At 30.5% G+C, this 19,836-nt stretch overlaps 4 protein-coding genes across 5 annotated transcripts; 3 read left to right on the forward strand and 1 right to left on the reverse strand.

Annotated features, from left to right (window-relative positions):
* Nucleotides 1-402: 402 nt before the first annotated feature.
* Nucleotides 403-2,313, forward strand: LOC148228093 (cytochrome P450 9e2-like). Its single transcript, XM_088200173.1, has 7 exons — nt 403-730; nt 798-961; nt 1,033-1,161; nt 1,330-1,535; nt 1,608-1,842; nt 1,906-2,127; nt 2,192-2,313. Exons 1-7 carry the CDS (start codon nt 501-503, stop codon nt 2,311-2,313), a joined length of 1,308 nt encoding a protein of 435 aa, XP_088056299.1. The 5' UTR covers nt 403-500.
* A 2,145-nt stretch (nt 2,314-4,458) lies between these two features.
* Sec8 (exocyst complex component secretory 8) lies at nt 4,459-12,795 on the forward strand. Its single transcript, XM_088199341.1, has 17 exons — nt 4,459-4,570; nt 4,772-4,933; nt 6,407-6,576; nt 6,646-6,799; nt 6,873-6,984; nt 7,055-7,215; nt 7,283-7,621; nt 8,516-8,643; nt 8,711-8,896; nt 8,958-9,132; nt 9,211-9,416; nt 9,488-9,560; nt 9,626-9,757; nt 9,828-10,037; nt 11,318-11,500; nt 11,572-11,766; nt 11,833-12,795. The coding sequence occupies exons 1-17, from the start codon at nt 4,514-4,516 to the stop codon at nt 11,995-11,997; spliced, it is 2,808 nt and encodes a 935-aa protein (XP_088055467.1). The 5' UTR covers nt 4,459-4,513; the 3' UTR covers nt 11,998-12,795.
* A 30-nt stretch (nt 12,796-12,825) lies between these two features.
* On the reverse strand, nt 12,826-14,294 carry Naxe (NAD(P)HX epimerase). Its single transcript, XM_088199345.1, has 4 exons — nt 14,109-14,294; nt 13,794-13,978; nt 13,407-13,730; nt 12,826-13,127 (listed from the first exon to the last, which is right to left on the reverse strand). The coding sequence occupies exons 1-4, from the start codon at nt 14,178-14,180 to the stop codon at nt 12,887-12,889; spliced, it is 822 nt and encodes a 273-aa protein (XP_088055471.1). The 5' UTR covers nt 14,181-14,294; the 3' UTR covers nt 12,826-12,886.
* A 1,709-nt stretch (nt 14,295-16,003) lies between these two features.
* LOC148228096 (uncharacterized) lies at nt 16,004-19,438 on the forward strand. Of its 2 annotated transcripts, XM_088199342.1 has the most exons (6): nt 16,004-16,240; nt 16,346-17,048; nt 17,211-17,302; nt 18,437-18,551; nt 18,625-18,766; nt 18,829-19,438. In XM_088199342.1, the coding sequence occupies exons 1-6, from the start codon at nt 16,136-16,138 to the stop codon at nt 19,247-19,249; spliced, it is 1,578 nt and encodes a 525-aa protein (XP_088055468.1). In that variant the 5' UTR covers nt 16,004-16,135; the 3' UTR covers nt 19,250-19,438. The 2 variants fall into 2 exon arrangements, with proteins under 2 accessions (XP_088055468.1, XP_088055470.1); XM_088199344.1 differs by having other exon boundaries at nt 16,220-17,048.
* Nucleotides 19,439-19,836: the final 398 nt, after the last annotated feature.

The raw sequence follows: 19,836 nt of genomic DNA on the forward strand, positions 1-19,836 counted from the left end.
GAGAGTGTAGTGCAGGCATTAGAGGAAGTGTACATTAGAGAGGCAGAGTCTGACAATATGGCTTAATTGGTCTATATAATCTATTTTACAATTCAATGGGAAATATAAAATGGTTGACACTTAACCAAAGAGAGACAAATCCGCCCAGCATCTTACTGGCTAATTATATTTAAATAATATAATAAGAAATCTATCACCACTTAATTATAAACAATTTATTAACTAAATTTAAATAAGAAATAGCTTTGACACAGTAAAACGCTAAAGGGGAGATAACGTTTTATTACAAAGTATGTTACTGTATCTTATTAATTAATTAAAATAATGTTAATCAAGGAAAAATATTAACAGTGGTGTTATAGTTTATATGTATAAACATAATGCCTATTCAGTCATATGATAAAAACAACTGTGAGGTATTGAAGAACATCACATGTAATATACTAATGTATGCATTGAGATAATATTTTCAATCGTAAAGAAGGCACTGTGTCGTCAAGATGGTGCTCAACGTTTTTGATATTGTCTTGTATTTCGTTACGTTTTCTGTTATATTATTTGTATTGGTGTTTTGCTATGCGGCGTGGACCTTAAAGTATTTTGATAGAAAATTAGTTAAGTTATTCGTGAAGCCAAAATTGTTCTTCGGCCATATGTATGGTATATTTATGGAGAGAGAACACTTTGCTGAAATGTTAACGAAAATCTACAAAGCAGCTGACGGTCAAAGGTATTTTTGTTTAAATTTATATATGTATTAATACATATACTTTTATATACTTAATTTTACTTAAAAGATATACGGGATTATTTTCATTTCTTACACCTACTTTGTGCATACGAGATTTGGATATAATTAAGAAAATGTGCACCGAATCATTTAATCATTTCACTGATCACAAAGTGTTTATGGATGAAGATGGAGAGCCTTTATTAGCAAAAAATTTATTTTTTCTTCAAGGTTACATATATTTTTTTAAATTATTTTGAAATATTTCAATTGTGATGTTTAATTATTTTTACCATTAAAAGGTCAAAAGTGGAAGGAAATGAGAGCTTCTCTAAGTCCAGCTTTTACATCTGCAAAAATGAAATCAATGTTTCCTTTAGTAATGGAATGTTCAGAGGCATTTAAAGATTATCTGTTCACACTAGTGCCTGGTATGTCACATACATGTGACATATCTCATGAACTGTAAATGATACGCATAGAACAAAATAAAAACATTTTAAAATATAGTTCATGTGATATGTGCATTATTTTAAGGAGCCACCAAAGATAAAAATAAAATCATTATTATATCTACTAGTATTTATTTTAAATTACAGAAAATGATACCGTTGAATTAGAAATGAAAGAAAATGTGACAAAATACACTAACGACGTTATTGCATCTACTGCATTTGGTTTTAAAATCAATACATTCAAAGATGAAAATAATGAATTTTATACGATGGGAAAGAGAGCTACTAATTTTAGTGGATTGCAATTTATAAAATTTCAACTGTATGCTTTTATTCCAGGCATTATGAGGGTTAGTATAGCAACGTTTATATACGTACATATGATTTGATTATATTTTTATGTGTATTCTCTTTCTGTCTAGAAACTGAAAGTCGCGTTATTTTCAAAGGACGTTTCAAGTTATTATAGAAGTTTAGTTCATTCAGAAATGAACCGAAGAGAAAAAACAGGATTCATTCGACATGATATGATTCATCTTTTGATGTTAGCAAAGAAAGGTTCTTTGGTACACGAAGCGGATACAAGTCAACAAGACGATGAACGTTTCAAAAGCATACAAGGAAACGAGTACCAAAAACCAACAGTAACCAAAAGAGGTACATTACTTAAAAATAATGCTATAATTATTTTTTTATGTATTAAATAAAACATGTAAACAGAATGGAGTGACGATGATTTAACATCACAAGCAGTAGCCTTTATAATAGCTGGCTTTGGCACACCATCATCCATGCTCGCTTTTTCATTATACGAATTAGCAAAAAATCCAGATGTACAAGAGAAATTATTTATGGAAATTGAAAACGTGCATAAGAAGACAAACGGAAAACCATCTTATAACGACTTATTAGGATTGAAATATTTGGATAATGTAATTTCAGGTTTGTTTTTTACATATATGTTTATTTATAATATAAGATAATAATTCTTACTATTTTATTACAGAAACGTTTAGAATATGGCCACCAGATGCGTTTATGGAAAGAGTCTGTGTTAAACCTTATGATTTACCTCCTCAAAACGAGAAATCTGATTCAATATATCACGTATATTATTTTTTAATTTAAAACGTATATTAGATATAATAAATGTTTGCTTAAATAATAATTTACCCAAATATAGGTGAAGAAAAACGATGAGTTCATCATACCAATTTACAGTATCCATCATGACCCAGAAAATTTTCCCGATCCAGAGAAATTTGTTCCCGAACGATTCTCAGACGATAACAAACATAATATAAAACCATATTCATTTATACCTTTCGGAGCAGGTCCAAGATTATGCATAGGTAAATATTTTTGATATACATATTAGTTTAAGTAAAATTATATATTTTTAAATATTATTTTTAGGTGCCAAGTTTGCACTTATGGAAGCAAAAACAATATTATATCATACACTAATAAATTTCGAAATATCAGTGACTAAAAGAACAGATATACCATTCCGGTTGGCAAAAAATACCTTTAACATGCATCCTGAAAATGGATTGTGGTTGGGAATAAAGAGAAGGACACTCTACAATTAAATAAAAAAATATTAGTAATATTTTGTTTTATGTATATGTGATGTTAATGTTTGAATAAAATATTTTATCGTTAATTATTTCATTTTTACGAGTATCACAGGTCAAAATGATAAACTGATTTTATATTAATTTGCAACATTAACCAGAATTATATAATATTATATAATCATACTTGTAAATACGATAGTTTTAAGTTTAAAGTAATATAAAATATATTTTCCTATGAAATGTTTTTAAGTGTTTTCTTTACCTTTTTATTTCTTACCCATACATCATACAGAATTTTTAAGATCTCAAATTTATCTATATACGTTTTTGCAATAATGTATGATTCATAATTAAGTACATGTGTATCATAAACAATATATGTTCTAATAATATTTTGTTGGACGTTAAACTTGTTTTCATTGTATTTTACAATTAAAATGTTCTTATATGTAATATATACATATGTATATAAAACACATATCAAATAACAAGTATTATAGTAGATAAATTTTTTTATTGTTTAGCAAATCCCCCCCCCCCTCCCATGACGTTCCTGTTTTACAAGTTGCTTTCATCATTTGCGGTGCACTCTAGAGTCATACATACAATTTATTAAAACAAATTGACGTATATTTAATAGACAGGCTTAGAGCAATTTTATATTAGATGGGATAAAACAATTATAATGTATGTAGAAATATAATATATGTATCTAAAAATGAACTTAAATGTATATAATCAAACAAAAAAAGTAACGAAACATGTAAAATTAGAGTAATATAATTCAAAATAAACATATTTCAAAGACAGTTCATATGATCGCAACCACCTTAGCAACTACAAATTGGACTTTTCAAAATATTTATGGTACTTAACGGCACTAATTGAAAATCGTTTTCATTTTCATTCTACGCAGATTTATAAACATTCTAAATAAATTCTTCCGATTAAAAAAAATCCTCGTCTAAGTTTGAACACTTTTCTAAAATAAAACCAGTATGTAGCAAAATAAACAAATAAATTTCATTTTACCTATGATTCGATAATCAGAGCATAAATAACAAACTATTGACAAAGACTTGCTACCTCATTTCCTTAAAAGATGACCGAATGGCGGATGACGTTGCTGATTGTGGTGTTTAGTTAGCTCAATGTGGTCGTTATCGCCAACCAACCTCTGTTCCGCGAGTTGTTGATCCTTCGCGCCCCGTTGTCATGCCGCCCCCGTTGGCCCTAAGCCCACCCCCGTCAGCCTAGTCCTTACACTGATTTATAACAGTATCCACCCCTAAGTTGGAGTATCTTTTTATCCATTAAAATGTGAATCTATAACTTATCTTTTTCACAAATCTGTATGCGCGCCCACAATCATACCAAGGAAATCCATATTTTTTTTAAATACGTGGATTATATATAAATTATTTTTGCGACCCCCTAAGATTTGAAGGCCTTAGGTGCGCTCCTCGTGCACATGGGGTAATCCGCCAATGTTTATTAGGGTTATTATTATTAGAGTTAAAATAAAATAAAATTAAATAGATAAGTCGATTTTTTTAATATATAGATAAGTGAGGAGGAGGTAGTAACAAATTTTAAATTTTATAATTTAAATTTGTGCATGAAATTATAAGAAAAATAACGAGCTTTTCTCTGCTCGTTACATCGAAGCACAATCTAGTCGTTTTTAGACATCACTAGAAGTCGGTGTGTTGCTGTCAGGGGAAGTGTCACGGCGGTTGAAAGTCACTATGGCGAGTCCACCGCCCATAAAACCGCCAAGAACGGCAAAACATGGCAGAGAAACCGTAAGATTGAACAAATCCTACATTTTTTAACATTATTTATATAAACGACGCCAGTGTTGTTGATCGTTATCGATTATTAACAAATCAAATTGCCTTTATTGGTGGGCGATTGTCGATTATTAGACAATATATTGCGCATTTCTTTTTTCTGCTAATATTTTATCTGCCCGTTATGCAATTGTCTGTAAATTTAATTTTTAGAGCGGTTTGTTGATGTCAGTTATACGGACGTTGTCTGCCAGTGAAACGAACGAGCAACGCGACAGAGAAAAAGCGAAGCTTGAAAAAGAGTATAAGAAATGTGATCAGAAACTCGACGAATTAGTATCGTCCAATGATGAACAACTCACGCAAGTTATGCAGGTGAATATAATGTTTTTTTTACAATAATTTGAATAAAGATACTGTTGGTAATCAGTGGTGGAACTACATAATATTGATATTTTCATACCTTCTTGATGTACTAGGAATGCCATATATTATTCCTTTGACTGCTATGATGATTTTCAAAATCCTAACAAGTCACATATTCATCGGTTCATGCTATACAATTAAATTACATATATAATACACAAGAAAAGTGTATTTCACTGAGTAACAGTAACAAGTTCCTAAATTCATCCAAAGAGCTTACCCTTTATTATTTAACAATATTTGTCCATTAGATATTATATAATTATGTAACTAAAATAAAATTAATTTTCTTAGCTTTTAATATGTATTTTGTGAATTAATTTGGGTAGATTGATACATTTTATTTAATAGTTATTTATTAATTTGCTGGATAAATATTTAAATAATTGCTTTATACTTTTTCTTTGAATAATTTATGTGCTATGTAGATTATTATACTTTGAATACCCATAAAGAAAATATGTTTATACTTAGAGCTTGATACTTATAATGAAATTATGACTAATCGAAGTTTCCATCAATGGGTCACCCCTTATCTCGTATCTGTAATTTTGCTTTATTTTTGTTTGACGTGGTACATGAAATCGCAACCAAGACAATATGGTCTCTGTCCAGAAAATCAAAAGAGCAGACCAAACCGCCGAATGAACACCATAATTTTCACATTAAAACGATTTTTTAAATTTTATTATTTTTATATTTTATAAATAAATTTAAAATTATAAAATATATTTATAGAAGATGGTAATTAATATTATTCATATTGTTAAGTATGTATATATAAAAATGACTGATTTAAGATATGATAAAATATTATATTTTTATTAACATAAAAATTGAACATTGGTTTATATTAGTATTAAAAATTGTAGATTTTACGTTTTATGTTAAAAACAAAACCTATTTTTTTCACACAAGTTGATCAAGTATTCATTGATATAATTACTATAAATATTCAATTTGCCTTTATAATTTTATGTTTTCATTATATACTTCATCCAAATGAATCCGTTTTTTCTAATAATATATACAACTTACTTTTTAGTAAATTGTCGAAATGTTTTATCTCTAATTTATTACGTGCTTTATTATTGATAACATTCACCAAGCAAAATCCACGTTCACATTAAGCACTTAACCCTTTGGACGCGTTAATCAAAAATTAATATTAAATTGTTTTTTTTTTTGAAAAATGCAAATTTTACCTTGATACTGTGTTTAAGTGCTTTGATTTTTTGTCTCTTACACATTTTTCATTTTCTTAATAAATGCAATATTCCATAAAGGATAGTTGTGCCATTCTATTAATTGAACTTCTTTTTATACTTTTTGTTATGGAGATAAAATATGCAGTTCCACTACTAGTAATTTAATTAAAGCCATCTCAAGATATGACATTTCATGTATTTAAACAATTTTCAGATATTTGGAAGCGTATGCGGAGTTGTAGGAGCCTGCCGAGCACGCATACATGGCGTTCGAGCTAGATTAGCTGGATGTAAACAATTGCTCCGTTGGCGACGTGCAGATTTACGTAGATTATGCAGCGAAACAGCACAGCATCGACATGTACTAATTTTATTGAACCAAATGTAGGTTAAAAATGAAATACAACATACGCACAATATAAATAAATAAATAATTAAACATTTTCTATTTAGTGAGCAGTTAACTGGCGTCGGAGCTGAAATGAGCACTCATTTATTGAAGAAGCATTATTTAAATGCAGCTGTTGTATTACAAGGCGCTCTTGTCACTGCTCAAACGGACCTCTGCAAAGTGGAGGCTTTGATGCATTTAAGAGAAGATTTAGAAGTATGTTTTGATGTATTACAAACAACCTATTAAATCAAAATGATTTTTTTTAATATTAATTCAAAAAATTTAGATTAAAAGACAAGGCTTATACGATCGAATACTCGGTCAAGTTAATTTAGCACTGTATCAAATAAACACTGATGACATTAGTTTAAAACGTCAGGGTAGTGCAAGAAGACCTGGTAATAATTTTAAACATTTATTATATATTTATGTAGTTCATATTTGATACTCTCTTTTATAATTGTATAGAATTGCCGAGACTTATTAGTGTGCAATCCGAAGATGGCATGTTTGATATTACACCTCAGTTTGAGATCGATCTGACAGATGATAATAAAACGCTTAAAATTAATCTGTTTATCCTCGTCGAAGCTGTGGCTGTTATAAAAAACGTTCGTGAATGTTCAGAGGTATTGTCAATGAATATTGTAGAAAATATCGTATCGTATATCAATTGACAATTGTGTTTGTTTACAGAGCATAAAAGTACACATGCAAACCGAGCTGTTGAATGTTATATCGAGGACATCTCAGCATGTTTTGGATTATGGATATACTCAACTACCACTTGTGAATAATCATCCTAATGCCGATGCAATCTCTACTGAATCTGAAATATCAAAAAAGAGCGATCAAGAGGCACAATCTGCACAGCCTCTGGTTGAACTAATTGGTCTTTTGCTAAATCAATGGCGTATTATCGCCGAAAGACATGAAATGTTGTTGGACATTTGGAAGCACATTATAAAAAAGTATAATATTCATGGATTGAATGTTTATACAATGCATAATTATTGGAGTCGTGTGCAAGCTGTGGTATGTTGTTTCATTTTATATTTTTATGTTTATACAACTTTAGTAATAATAGCGAGATACTCTATGGTCTCTTCTGTGCCGTGCCTGATGATAATTAATTACTTCTAAGCCACAACATTTGAAATATAGGCATACAATTTGTTTTACAAATCTTAATAGTTTAAATGGTTGAAAAAAAATATAATTTCAATTGCTCCTTTTGCCAAAATGCCATGAGTTTTTTATGACCCGTCGACAAGTGTCATTCTAATGATGACGAGTACCTTATCTACTTAATTGGAGATCTGATGGATTAGCTAAAAGCATTACTAACATCTATTTGAGGCCTTTCGTTTACATTGACAGATGCAGCAAATTGAATGAAATGACAGGTGGGAGATTACCAAATCTGTAATTTTTCATACTCAAGACGGTTACACAAATATTCTAATAAGGACGACAGAAATAAACAAATTCAATTACACTACTAAATCTTCGTAATTGGCTGTCAGTCGAGTGGTTGAGCAAAGAAACCTCCACAGTCAGACCATATATAGTGCATAAATTGCAAATATCATTCACACCTGTTTGGAATTCACTTCCAATAATAATTTCCACTTGATATCCTCGACTTAGGACACAAAAGAGTTCATCTAAACTCGTACCAAGTAGAGATTTAAAAGATTGAAAAAAGCAGCTGCTTCCCTCTTCACATCAACTTTAGTCCTGATCTAATGTATTTATCATGTAAAATGTGATCATCGGATTCCAACAACTAAAATCTCAAAAATATGTAGATATGTTGAGAGTATAATGACAAAGAAGGGCTTACTAAATAATAAAAATATGTATTACATTCATTAAGGTGACCTATAAAGCTGTATACATATACTATTATTATATTATTTATTTCAGCTTCAACTTCTCTTGACTGATTATTTGGATATACAAAGTTTAAAAGCTGGTACTCAGCGATTGGTTTATCCTGAGCAACCGATAAATGCTGACATTAATTCATTTTTTGTGAAAAAGAAGCAACAAAGGTTCCATCATTGATTATTTATTTTTTACGTATTTTCAACGTAAATAAATATAAAATTAATGTTGCAGTAAGAAAAAAGTCCGTTTGTTTAAATTCTCTGGATCGGCTGTTGAAACTACCAGTCCGACAGTCGAAAGAACTGATGGAGCTGCAGCCGCCGGTTATAAGCTTGTCTGCACTCCAGCTCCTGAACATTTAACGCATATATATCATTTGCTAAATGACTTTATGGAAGAAATCGAAAAGAACACAGGGTATGATGGATTTATTATTTATATGTATGAAGCGTGTTTCTTATAAATGTTGATTTTTTAGATTGCCTGAATGCTCTTTACGAGTGTACTTGGGCGAACTGATACGAGGAGCGCAGGGAGAAAGAGCTGCCGCTCAGCTACTCGAACAGATAACCGAATTTTGTTCAGAACCAGGAGCTTGGAGAGAATTGACAATAATACCTTTGACATCGACCAAAAATAAATCTCTTTTTAAAGTAAATATCATGCTCACATTTTTTTTATATAATGTCTATGTCATCTGCATACAAAATAATATATACATATGTTTACAGTGCGGCGTACAATCATGGGAAGCTTGCGCTCATGCGTTGGCAGGTTGGGTTAGACTCGGCGATCTTGGCGCTCGTGCCGCACGTTCTGCAATAGCTCCTGCACTGGGTGCCTTAGCTACGGCCGCAAAGCGTAGAGCTACTTACCTTGCGCCTAGAGCGCGTAGTCATGCATGGCGAACTGACATTGATATAACTAGATTCTTAAAGTACACATTTTAAATTTTATATATTTTCAAAGTTTATAATTGTTAACAAACACATTTATTGTAATACATAGATCGTTACCAAATTGGACTTTATTGAAGAATCCTCCGGTGAAGGGGAAGAAAGAAACGGACATAGATATAGAAGTAATTTTATTAGCTATATTCTCATTATTGTATTATGATGTCATATGTATCAATGATTGTTTTAGGATATACAGAAAAGCTTTGAAAGAGAAGCTGAAATTTTGGGATCAAGTCTCGGAGATGGTTCTGTCTCCGAAAAAGAAATAATTTCTAGCATACCGACTCTCAGAGATATAGCGATTATGTGCGAGACTATGGTATACTATTTTTGCTTCAATATGTTATATGTTCTTATGGTTTTTAATATAATATTTTTTTTTAATGTAGGAATGGTTATTTGTCAAATTGAACAGCTGGAGAACTAATAATAAAGTTCACGTTTCAAATGACTCAAAGATAAACGGTGTTACATCTTCTCCTGGAAGTAATAAGATGAAGAATTCAGGATCGTTTGATGCTCTAATGGCCGAACTTGCTCATACAGCGTCTGTTTTTGAAGAAATTTCAGATAATTGCTTACTTTTATTACATTTAGAGGTTTGTAAATAATATATTTTTATTGAATTAGGACCAACTGTTCATGCAATATAAAAGCTTATGACTTTTTGAATAAAGTGTTTTGGATACTTTGCTTATGGCATTATGAGATAAAACTTATCCTGAGAAAATCAACTAGAATCGTCCCTTAAAAAATAGATTAAATTTTGAGGATATACAGATAAAATGCAGGTGCCAGTATCGGGCGGCGATTTCGAATGAGATTGATCTAAAATTAGCAGGCAATTGGGGTTGATGTATAGAGGTCGAGTCCTAGCAGTGGTGAAGTTGTAATTGCGTTAAGTCTCTCTGATCTCTAATTTTTTGTGGTTGTGGTCGGAATTGGGTCGAGTTGGGGGAATCGGGCTTAGTCGAGTGTGTGAGTCGGAGTTGAGTTAGATGATGTGAACATGTCATATCTTTTATACATTTTCTTAGACTAATGGGAGAGAAGGTTTATTTACATCCCTCTAATGGGGCAAAATTAGGTCTTCCGGGTGGCTTACGATGATGACAAAAGGATTCGTATAATATATTTGCTGCACGAGACAATGTCAATTGATTTCTATGCCTGTGTTGAATATCATAAATATAAAGTTAGTTTTTATTACGGTAACTAACGGTAAAGGCTTTTAAATGTCAGTTTGGCTATTACAAGTTTAGTCGCTCTTAAAATTCTTGGGTGTTCCAAAATGATGATTTCTCTCGTGTTTTTGTTTAGCAATGCACCTTTCTTGAACTTAAAACTGGGCAAAACTCTTAGAAAGCCATCAATTACTACAAAAAAAATCTTTAAAGTTTTGAGATCTAAAAACAGTAATTATGGCCTTATGTGGAATAAACATTGTTTGAACTGTCCTTTGTAATTATCAAACTATTATGGGAGCTTCGAAAATATAAGCTTTCATTAATGGGATGGTTGGGAGGTGGAGCTAAACAATAATGCGATTGGCTCTGAATTTGCTTTTTCTCACATTCCTTTTTTAAACCCTTTAGGTACGGTACGTTTTTTTGAAAAGTGTCAATAATCCAGTAAAAAAAGTAATGATAGCTTTAAATATTTTTCGGTTACAAAATAATATATACTGAAAGCCAAATAAAATTATATTCACATGAAAATTTACTCCAGTACTTGAATCAATAAAGAACGAGTTTTATTTAACATAAATAAATAATTCAGAAAATTTGAGAACATACATAAAAATATTAGTAGTAGAACGTTCTATAAAAAAGACATTACTGTATTGATACATGTTAATTATTCTTTTTATTTTTTTTAGGTTCGAATGCAATGCTTTCACTATCTCGGTAAACTAGGTAGTTCTTTAGGTTTGACTGCCAATGCTCCATCGATTACATCTTCAACCCATATAGTACCTGAATCTCCTGCTACTTCACTTGCTCGTACACTTCACTCGTTTTCTGAACACGTAGCACCTGTGCTCAATCATCGAAGATTAAATGTATGTACCGGCATGATTTATAACACTTCCATAAAACAAACTGAAATTTAAATCTAATATTTTTAATATAGTATATAATGGAGGGTCTTGGAGAAATGATGTCTGCTGTAATAGTCGGAAGTTGGAGAGTTGGAGGTTCATGTTCGGTGGGAAGTGTGGCAGCACAATTAGAACCTCTTCGACATTGCTTAACAGCCGCACAGATATCTCCCGACGGTCTGCATAAAGCAGCTTTGTATCTCCAAATGCTCACCATGACTCCTGAGGTTTAATTATTTCATATCATGTACTCCTAATTAAAATATATTGAATAACTAAATCTTTCTTTTTAGGAAATTTTAACCATGGTTTCAGAAAAAGGTGCTATATTCTCTGAATTAGAATACATGAACGCCTTTCAAGTCATAGCTAAGACCACGAACCAACCTGATTTTGTGCTAAAGGCTAATTTAAATAAGTTATCAAATATTCTGGGTCATGTCGGTGTGACCGTTTAATTATTTTACTCTGATAAGTCATACACGAGACAACGACATATTTAGTGATACTCGCATGATAAACAATTTATGTAATCGTTTAAATTTAATATGTAATTTGATACTAGGCATATGTTTTTTTAAACTATATTGATTGCTTTATTTATTAATAATAATGTGCGCATATTAATTTATTTTCTATTTGATCAAATATATAATTGTAATTAAATGAATGGAAGCAGCGCGATATAAAAAAAATTTGCTTCAATTAACAGCTTTAAAATAGCGATTAGATATTTTATTTCAGTTGGTAATACAGCACAATTATTTAATACTATTACTCTATATAAAATGTTGTCAATTTATACGATAATGTTGATATTCATATCATAAATACAATTGTTAATAAATGTATATAACATAGCGAAAAAAATGTATTCTTCATAATGATATTTGTATTGTTGAACCGAATGAAAGAACTCAATAAATATTGAGCTTTAATAATTTTACATAGACTGAGTAATTTATTGCCTACATCCGCTACGTATATAACTATTTTAACTATAAATAAAAAATATCTAGCATACTAAGGACGATGTGTATGTATGTTTTACGTTGATATAATATAAAGGTGCTTTATAAATATATTAGTATTATACATAGACTTTTAGTACGTGTTTGTGTATGAATAATATTTTAAACAATTCAATAATATTCACTGTACTAGTACCAAAGACGTGCATGTTTATATCACGTACAAGTATTTATATCGCCTTGTAATAGTTATGAAAATAAATCTATAGTTTATTAGAAAGAAAATCTAACATTTCATTTAAAATACCTTAAGTAGTGTTTATTTTTTATTATTTTTATTTTCAAATAATAATTATATAAAAAACATTTGGTACATTTAATTATTATTATGTTTTATTAGAACCACTTGTTCAGTTCCCGGGTATTCTGGAAGTTGTAAACTATACTTTTCAATCATTGCTGGTGGTATAAATCGACCACCAAGGTAATGCCATTTACCAGTAAAGTATTTAGCACAATTTTTAGGAGCGCTGAGAGATATAAGCATGTCTGGTGATAACACAGGTCCAGAATTTGGTGGTCCACTATTAACATCCCAACCGGAAGGTATATCAACACTAAAACAATAATAATACAAATTTTAATATTAAATTCATATATTGCCGTTGATCTGTTAAAATCTCCAATGTTACAATAAAATAAAAAAAATACGCTATAATTATCGCTAAATAAAATATCAATAGATTGTAAATATTATTTAACACTTAAATTAATATTTATGTTAGTATTACAAATGATATAATTGGACTTGTAATGTAATTTTCAGAACAAATACATCAATTTTTTTTATTTTTATACTTAAAAGTAATAACAAATCAATGATATATACAAATTACCTGCAAAGCTTTGATTTTGTGTTTGCTAATGCCATCATAAGAGGCATCATCTCCGATCTAACCGGTGGTTTGAAACTGAACCCAAATAGTGCATCAATAACAATTTTATACTTAGAATCCATTTCTTCAGCCGTGGGACACTGTTCGAGAAAATTAATTCCATATTTAACACATTGATGAGTTAAATTTTGAAATAATGGTTTGGATGTTCTCTTCGGATAGTGTATTTCAACAGAGAATCCCATCATGGATAAATGTCTAGCGGCTACCAAACCATCACCACCGTTATTACCAGGTCCACAAATAATTAAAACTTTATTAAATCTAGAAAAAGTAATGACATATAAATATATCAAATTTCATAGCTATGCAATATTCAGTGCTTACTCTTTTGAATCGTATGATTTAGCAATTGCAATCGCACAACTCAAACCGGCTAATTCCATCAACTGATCGACGCTATATTTGTATTCATTGAACAATTCCTCATCAACTTCTATAGCCTCTTTTTGTGTAAGTAATTTTACATTAGAAGACATGTTTCTATATTTATTTATGATTATTCCGTTAATCTAGAAGTAAAAAAATTAACTTTATTTTTTATGGATAATTTACTCATAACCTCTAGAATTATTTTTTATATATTGTTGTACATGTGTGATTATTTAAATGGTAAATTTAATATAATTACTATATACTCACCGGAAGCTTGGTTGATAAGATGAAAGAGCGATTTACTGTAAGTTTGACAGTTCTAGCAAATGTCAAAAACATTATGATTTAGAAACATGTGTCTTAAAACGATTATTTTTGTCCAAGACCAATCAAGATATTTAATTTTTAGAATCCCAAAATACAAATATAAAATCATTAAAATGTATCCGTAATAGAAAGTAACAGAAATTTTTAACATTGTTTTAAAATAAAATAACATATATTTATTGTAGGCATATTAATTATCAATATTTTCTTTGGCTGCTACCATAAATTAAGTCACATTTTTTTTGTAAAATTTTAACTCCTCTCTATGTCACAAGGTTTACACTATGCCAGTTCCCCCCTACCAGCGTACGTAACTTTATAGAATCAAAATTATTTTGTTTTACAAACGCGATAATATCATTGGTAGTATAAGGTATATATTTGTGTACCGCTATTTTACTAAATGTACTTGTTAGAATTTAACAAACGGAGTACAGTATGCAAAATTTAAGCTGCACTGGCAGCACCAAGACAAAGCGACAGTGAAGTGTATTGGTGCGTGCGAAAAATTCAGAGATGCTGGATCAGTTGGAGACGCTAAACTCACTGGGGGTCCAATAACCAACTGTTCAAATGTCTATATCGAAGCAGTGCGTGAGATTGGGCAAGAATTGCAAATTTCAAGAAGTTCTTTACAGCGTATACTCACAGAAGATCCGTGTCCATGCTTTCAAAATTCAATTAGCACAACAACTGAAGCCTAATGACCATGCATAGCAAAGAGAGTTCGTTGAATTTAATTTCATTCGTTAATTTTGGGACACCTTTATCAATAACCAGCAAATAAATATTCGCAGCAAACCCGTGTCTCATTGAATTCCATTACTATATACTCGCTAAAAGATGGTGATTATAATTTTCGTTGATTCTTATAGAAATGTATAGAATAGTTTAAATGTGAATACTTAAAACATTTTTATATATATGGAACGCAAACATATTTGAATATTGCTTAATTTATTATCGACGACTATTAATTTCAAGATATATGCATTTATATAAAATATATTTTCATTGTATCTGTGCTAACCTTGTACCTTAAATCAATTATTATTAAAATAATATTGTTATCAGATTTAGTTTAGTTTAAGTAAATTTATTTAGAAAATTGAGTATTTGTGAAATTTATTAATTAAAACAAAATTAAATAAAATATTTTTTTTTAGGTACTTGTGAAGAATGTTGGTGCCACGCTCAGAAACCGTGTCCGTGCTTATTCCCCAAAAGTCGATTATAACAGGCTTCAAGATTATCTGATTAAATTTTATATGGAAGCAAATACTTTAAATTTATAATATTTATAGGATTGCAAATACACCAAGTAACACTGAATAACACATGACAATGCTAATGAACGATTAATTGAGATTTTTAACTGGTGTTTGGGGAATACACACGCGAACGGCGATAAAAAATTAGGCTTTAAATTTGTAATCATATATATGACAGAATATTGTAGTCCGTAACTCTGAGCTTGCCGTTTCGAGCCCCGGCAGCGACACTTGAATTTTTATATATAATAAAAAATGCGCTTCTATTAAAAAACCGGCCACAGCTGCAGTGACATCTATTATAAATTGTAATACATATAATAATTTATGATTATTAAAATGTTGATGTAATCGATTCCCAGACTTTCAGTCTAGTGATTAATACTTACTTGTATGTATTCATTATATCTGATTGACTGATTCAGTTGGTACAGGTTTATATGTAACGTATTGGGTTTACGCCTGTCAGGTTACAACGGAAGACTTAATAAAAATAAAAAAATGTAGCAAAACGCTGTTGGCTGCTTTTGTAACCGTTAGCACCAAACGCAGCAGAAAGTTTATAATCATTTTTTCTGAGAGTGGCGCCAACATTCTTAACAAGTACCTTTTTAATATTAAATGTGATAGATCAAATTATTAAAAAACCAAAATGAAATTAAATTAAAAGCAAATATTTTATTATAATTTTCGTAGATGCTCGAAAAAAAATGTTTTGAGTCCAACATTAAAAAACATATTCAAACGTTGCGACCGTTGCTGTCATTGAATGTAGCGTCGAAGTTTGTCCCAAAATTTTCGGTAAATAAATGTATTTTTAAAACTTTAAATCGTTAAAATATTTTAACGATTAATACACTGTAATTTTACCCTTTTTTTTTACAATAGTTTGTCGTATTTTTTTAGAAAATGAACTATTCAACAACAATGGAAAAGTTGGACAATCTAACAATTCATTCCCTTTCGCCGGAAGAACTTTCCGAGAAGTATATGTTATTAAAAAAACAATTCGATTCTTTAGGGAAACAGTATGAAGTCGTACAGCAGGAACTTTATGACTCCAGGAAGAATAGTCAATTCAATATGGACCTGAAGGATCATTTAGCATCCGAGATTGACGTTTGTCAGAAAAACGAAGCTAAACTAAAACACGATTATAGCCAAAAGGTTCACATGCTGCACGAAGAAATGGAGGTTATGCGTATGGAGAAATGGAAGGAATCGGAAAGTTTCACCAACACAATCGAATCCTTACAAAGCAAAGTCAAGATGTTAGAACAAATGCAAAACACTTCGGACGAAAAGAGCGTCACACAGATAGATATGTCTAAATTGAACGATGAGTTGAAACGGTACGACGAAGAGAATGTGTTTTTTAAAAATATGCTGAACGAGCAAAAAAAAGAGTTGATCGAGAATGAAAATTTGATTGACATGTTAAAGAATCGGGTTAATACAATGGAGGAACATATCGAAAGCTTGAAATGTAATTTAGATAGTAAAAAGAATGAGATATTGTCTATTACTGAAATGCTGCATTCTACACAAGAGGATTTGTGCTTAGCTAACGGAGAATTGCAACATATGAAGAATTCTGCTAATGTACACGGTAAGTTTATAATCTCAGTTACTTACCTATTGTATTGAAAAATATTGTTCAACTCGATTTATATTATTTATATACTGTTTGTTTTGTGGTATGTTATTATCGTTATTATTGAGGTATGTGAATATGATTCTTAATAATAAACATGTTTTTATATAATTTTAGCTGTTAAAGGTAATTCTATATTTGCTGAAGTTGATGATAAACGACAAGAAATGTTGAAGAGTCTTTCTCAAATGAAGGAAATGGTTCATCAGGTTTGTATTAATAATCAGTTGCTAAAAAATAACTTGTCCTTTTTATCTGTAAGCAATGGCTTTTTCATATCTTAACAGCTTAACGTTCGCCGTGAACTCGTATACGAGTCTTGAAAGAACTCTGTTTAGTGGACTTGTGCATGAGTCAATGAGAGTAGTAATATACTACTTCTACATAATTTCATATAAAAAATAGAATATATTTTACTTCAAATTTTTGGGCATGTAAATTTTTTTTATTATTAACCACACAAATTAACCAAACCCAAGTTAACCTTAAGTTTTTAAATTATTTTTAGTTTTATAACGTTGATTAGGTCGGGTCCAAAATACAAACTAAACCAACTCATCTCAGGGGAAAATAAGCAAGAGAAGAAGTACAGACAGACGTCGCATTTCGCATATTGCTCCGTAGTTTGTCTGCACTTCGATATCACACTGTTTTAAAAATATGATAGCTGATGATGTCCTTACCTAATTATATGAGAGTATTGGTCAAAGTATATTCAAACTGAATTTTGGTTAATAGGAGGGCACAAAAACAATTATCACTTCTCAGAAGTCAAAAATCCACGTCAAAAGCAACAAAATCGTATTGGCGCCGTTGCAGTGGGAACGCTCGTTACCGAGCGTTCCCACTGCGACAGCGCCGACACGATTTTATTGCTTTTGACGTGGATTTTTGACTTCTGTGAAGGGATAATTGTTTTTTGCACTCTTCTATTGGTCAAAATTCGGTTGATTCTCACTTGTTATAAATCGTTTGTTTCTTTCCATTGTGACAGCACGATTTTATTGCTTTTGACGGGAATTCTAAATAGGGCTGAAAAAATAAGTACCTAATCATGGAATCACTCCATCATCCAGGAAAATGTTTTAATTTGGCTTTGAAACATTATTGAATTTGCCTAAAAAGTAATCGAGAATTGGTTTCACTTTTGCCAGCTTATCTGTACCATTTGAAATTGTTAACAAAATCCAGAAAAGGGCGTTAAGCTGTTAATTTCAGTTTTTACATGCTTTGATTTCAAAGTAGTGTCTCGGTAGTTGTTGATTAATTGGTCTAATGCCTATCATAATACAATGGAAGACGTATAATAAATAAATAAATATATATTATTAATTAAATTTCAGTTAAAAAGGGAATTGAAAAGCAAACAAGCCGAGATTGATTCACTACTCTGTGAAAAGAAAACACTTTGGGAAGAATACGCTGGCCAAGCTAATCACCATGATGCTGTTCTCAATAGTAATATTTTTAAAATACATATCTCTTGTATTTTTAATTTCAAAATCAACATCTGTTCTGGTTACATTATTAGGAGCATTTGAGCGAAGAATCACCGACTTGGAAAAGCAAAACGATCAATTGCAAAGGGAAATTGCCCGTTGGTATGAGAAAAACTTGGATCCCACATCTTCGGACGGCACTCAGTGGGTGGCTGGAGTTCTTGATTATTATAAGTATGTAATATTGCTTTTAATTTATTCTTCTTCTTAGATAACTAATTAGTTTGATCTTTTAGGGAAGAAAATCATCGCCTAAGTAACGAGTTTGCAGCTAGCAGTGTCGACAATCTATTCAAAGAACAAAAGTTGAGAGATATTCAGAGACAACTCGTTACGTGGCGTACTAAAGCCATTGAAGCGAACGCTACGGTTTCAGAGCTGGAGACTAAAATGCAATTGAGAGAAAACGTTAATCAATCTAGAACTGACATGCAAATTAAACAAGATTTTAAATTTTTTAATGAAAAATCTCCCAGCTACGAAGAGAACACGAAAAGCCCAAAAGATATCTCAGTTACTTATGATGGAAAAGAAAATATTATTCCGGGTATTAAGATCATGGAAGACAGCATATTGAAGGATTCAAATGCTAAACCTGGAATATTGGTTACGGGAACTGATAAGAAAAAGGTTGCTAAGAAAACTACATTCCAATAGTATATTTTTTATATATATCTATGGTGCTTAAAAATATGATATACATATAAGAAAATTTTCATTTCATCTGTAAATTATCATTTCATTTTTTATGCGTACTACTAAAATAATATTTTATTACTTATGTACATATTACAATTATACAAGGTTTTGTACGAGTTCTATTCTAATAAAACATTCTTAACATTATATGGAGTCATAATTATATATTTATTTATTCCAACGGATTACTCAATAAATTAAAATCAATGTATAATTCAATAGTTGTGCAAAAAATTGACATTAAAAAGTTAAAAGAATGGTTTTCAGCACTGGATGGATTAAGGCCAACGTCACTAATGGAAAATACCTTATGATACATATGCTAATTCATTTAGATACTAAGTTCTTGATTGAAAAATATTTTTGAAATATGATTATGAGTACACTGCCGGGCAAAAGTTTAAGACCAAGCTATTTTTTTGATGATTCTTTTAATATGACTTAAATAAATAAATAAAAACTATATTATGTAAGAGGTAAAACATATTTTTCATTAACACACAAAATTACAAATTTAAAGAACGTATTTAAAAATTAGCTCTAAG

Source organism: Plectrocnemia conspersa, unplaced genomic scaffold, assembly GCF_051122295.1.
Source record: "Plectrocnemia conspersa isolate PC_06_02 unplaced genomic scaffold, ASM5112229v1 ptg000012l, whole genome shotgun sequence".
Lineage (NCBI taxonomy): Eukaryota > Metazoa > Arthropoda > Insecta > Trichoptera > Polycentropodidae > Plectrocnemia > Plectrocnemia conspersa.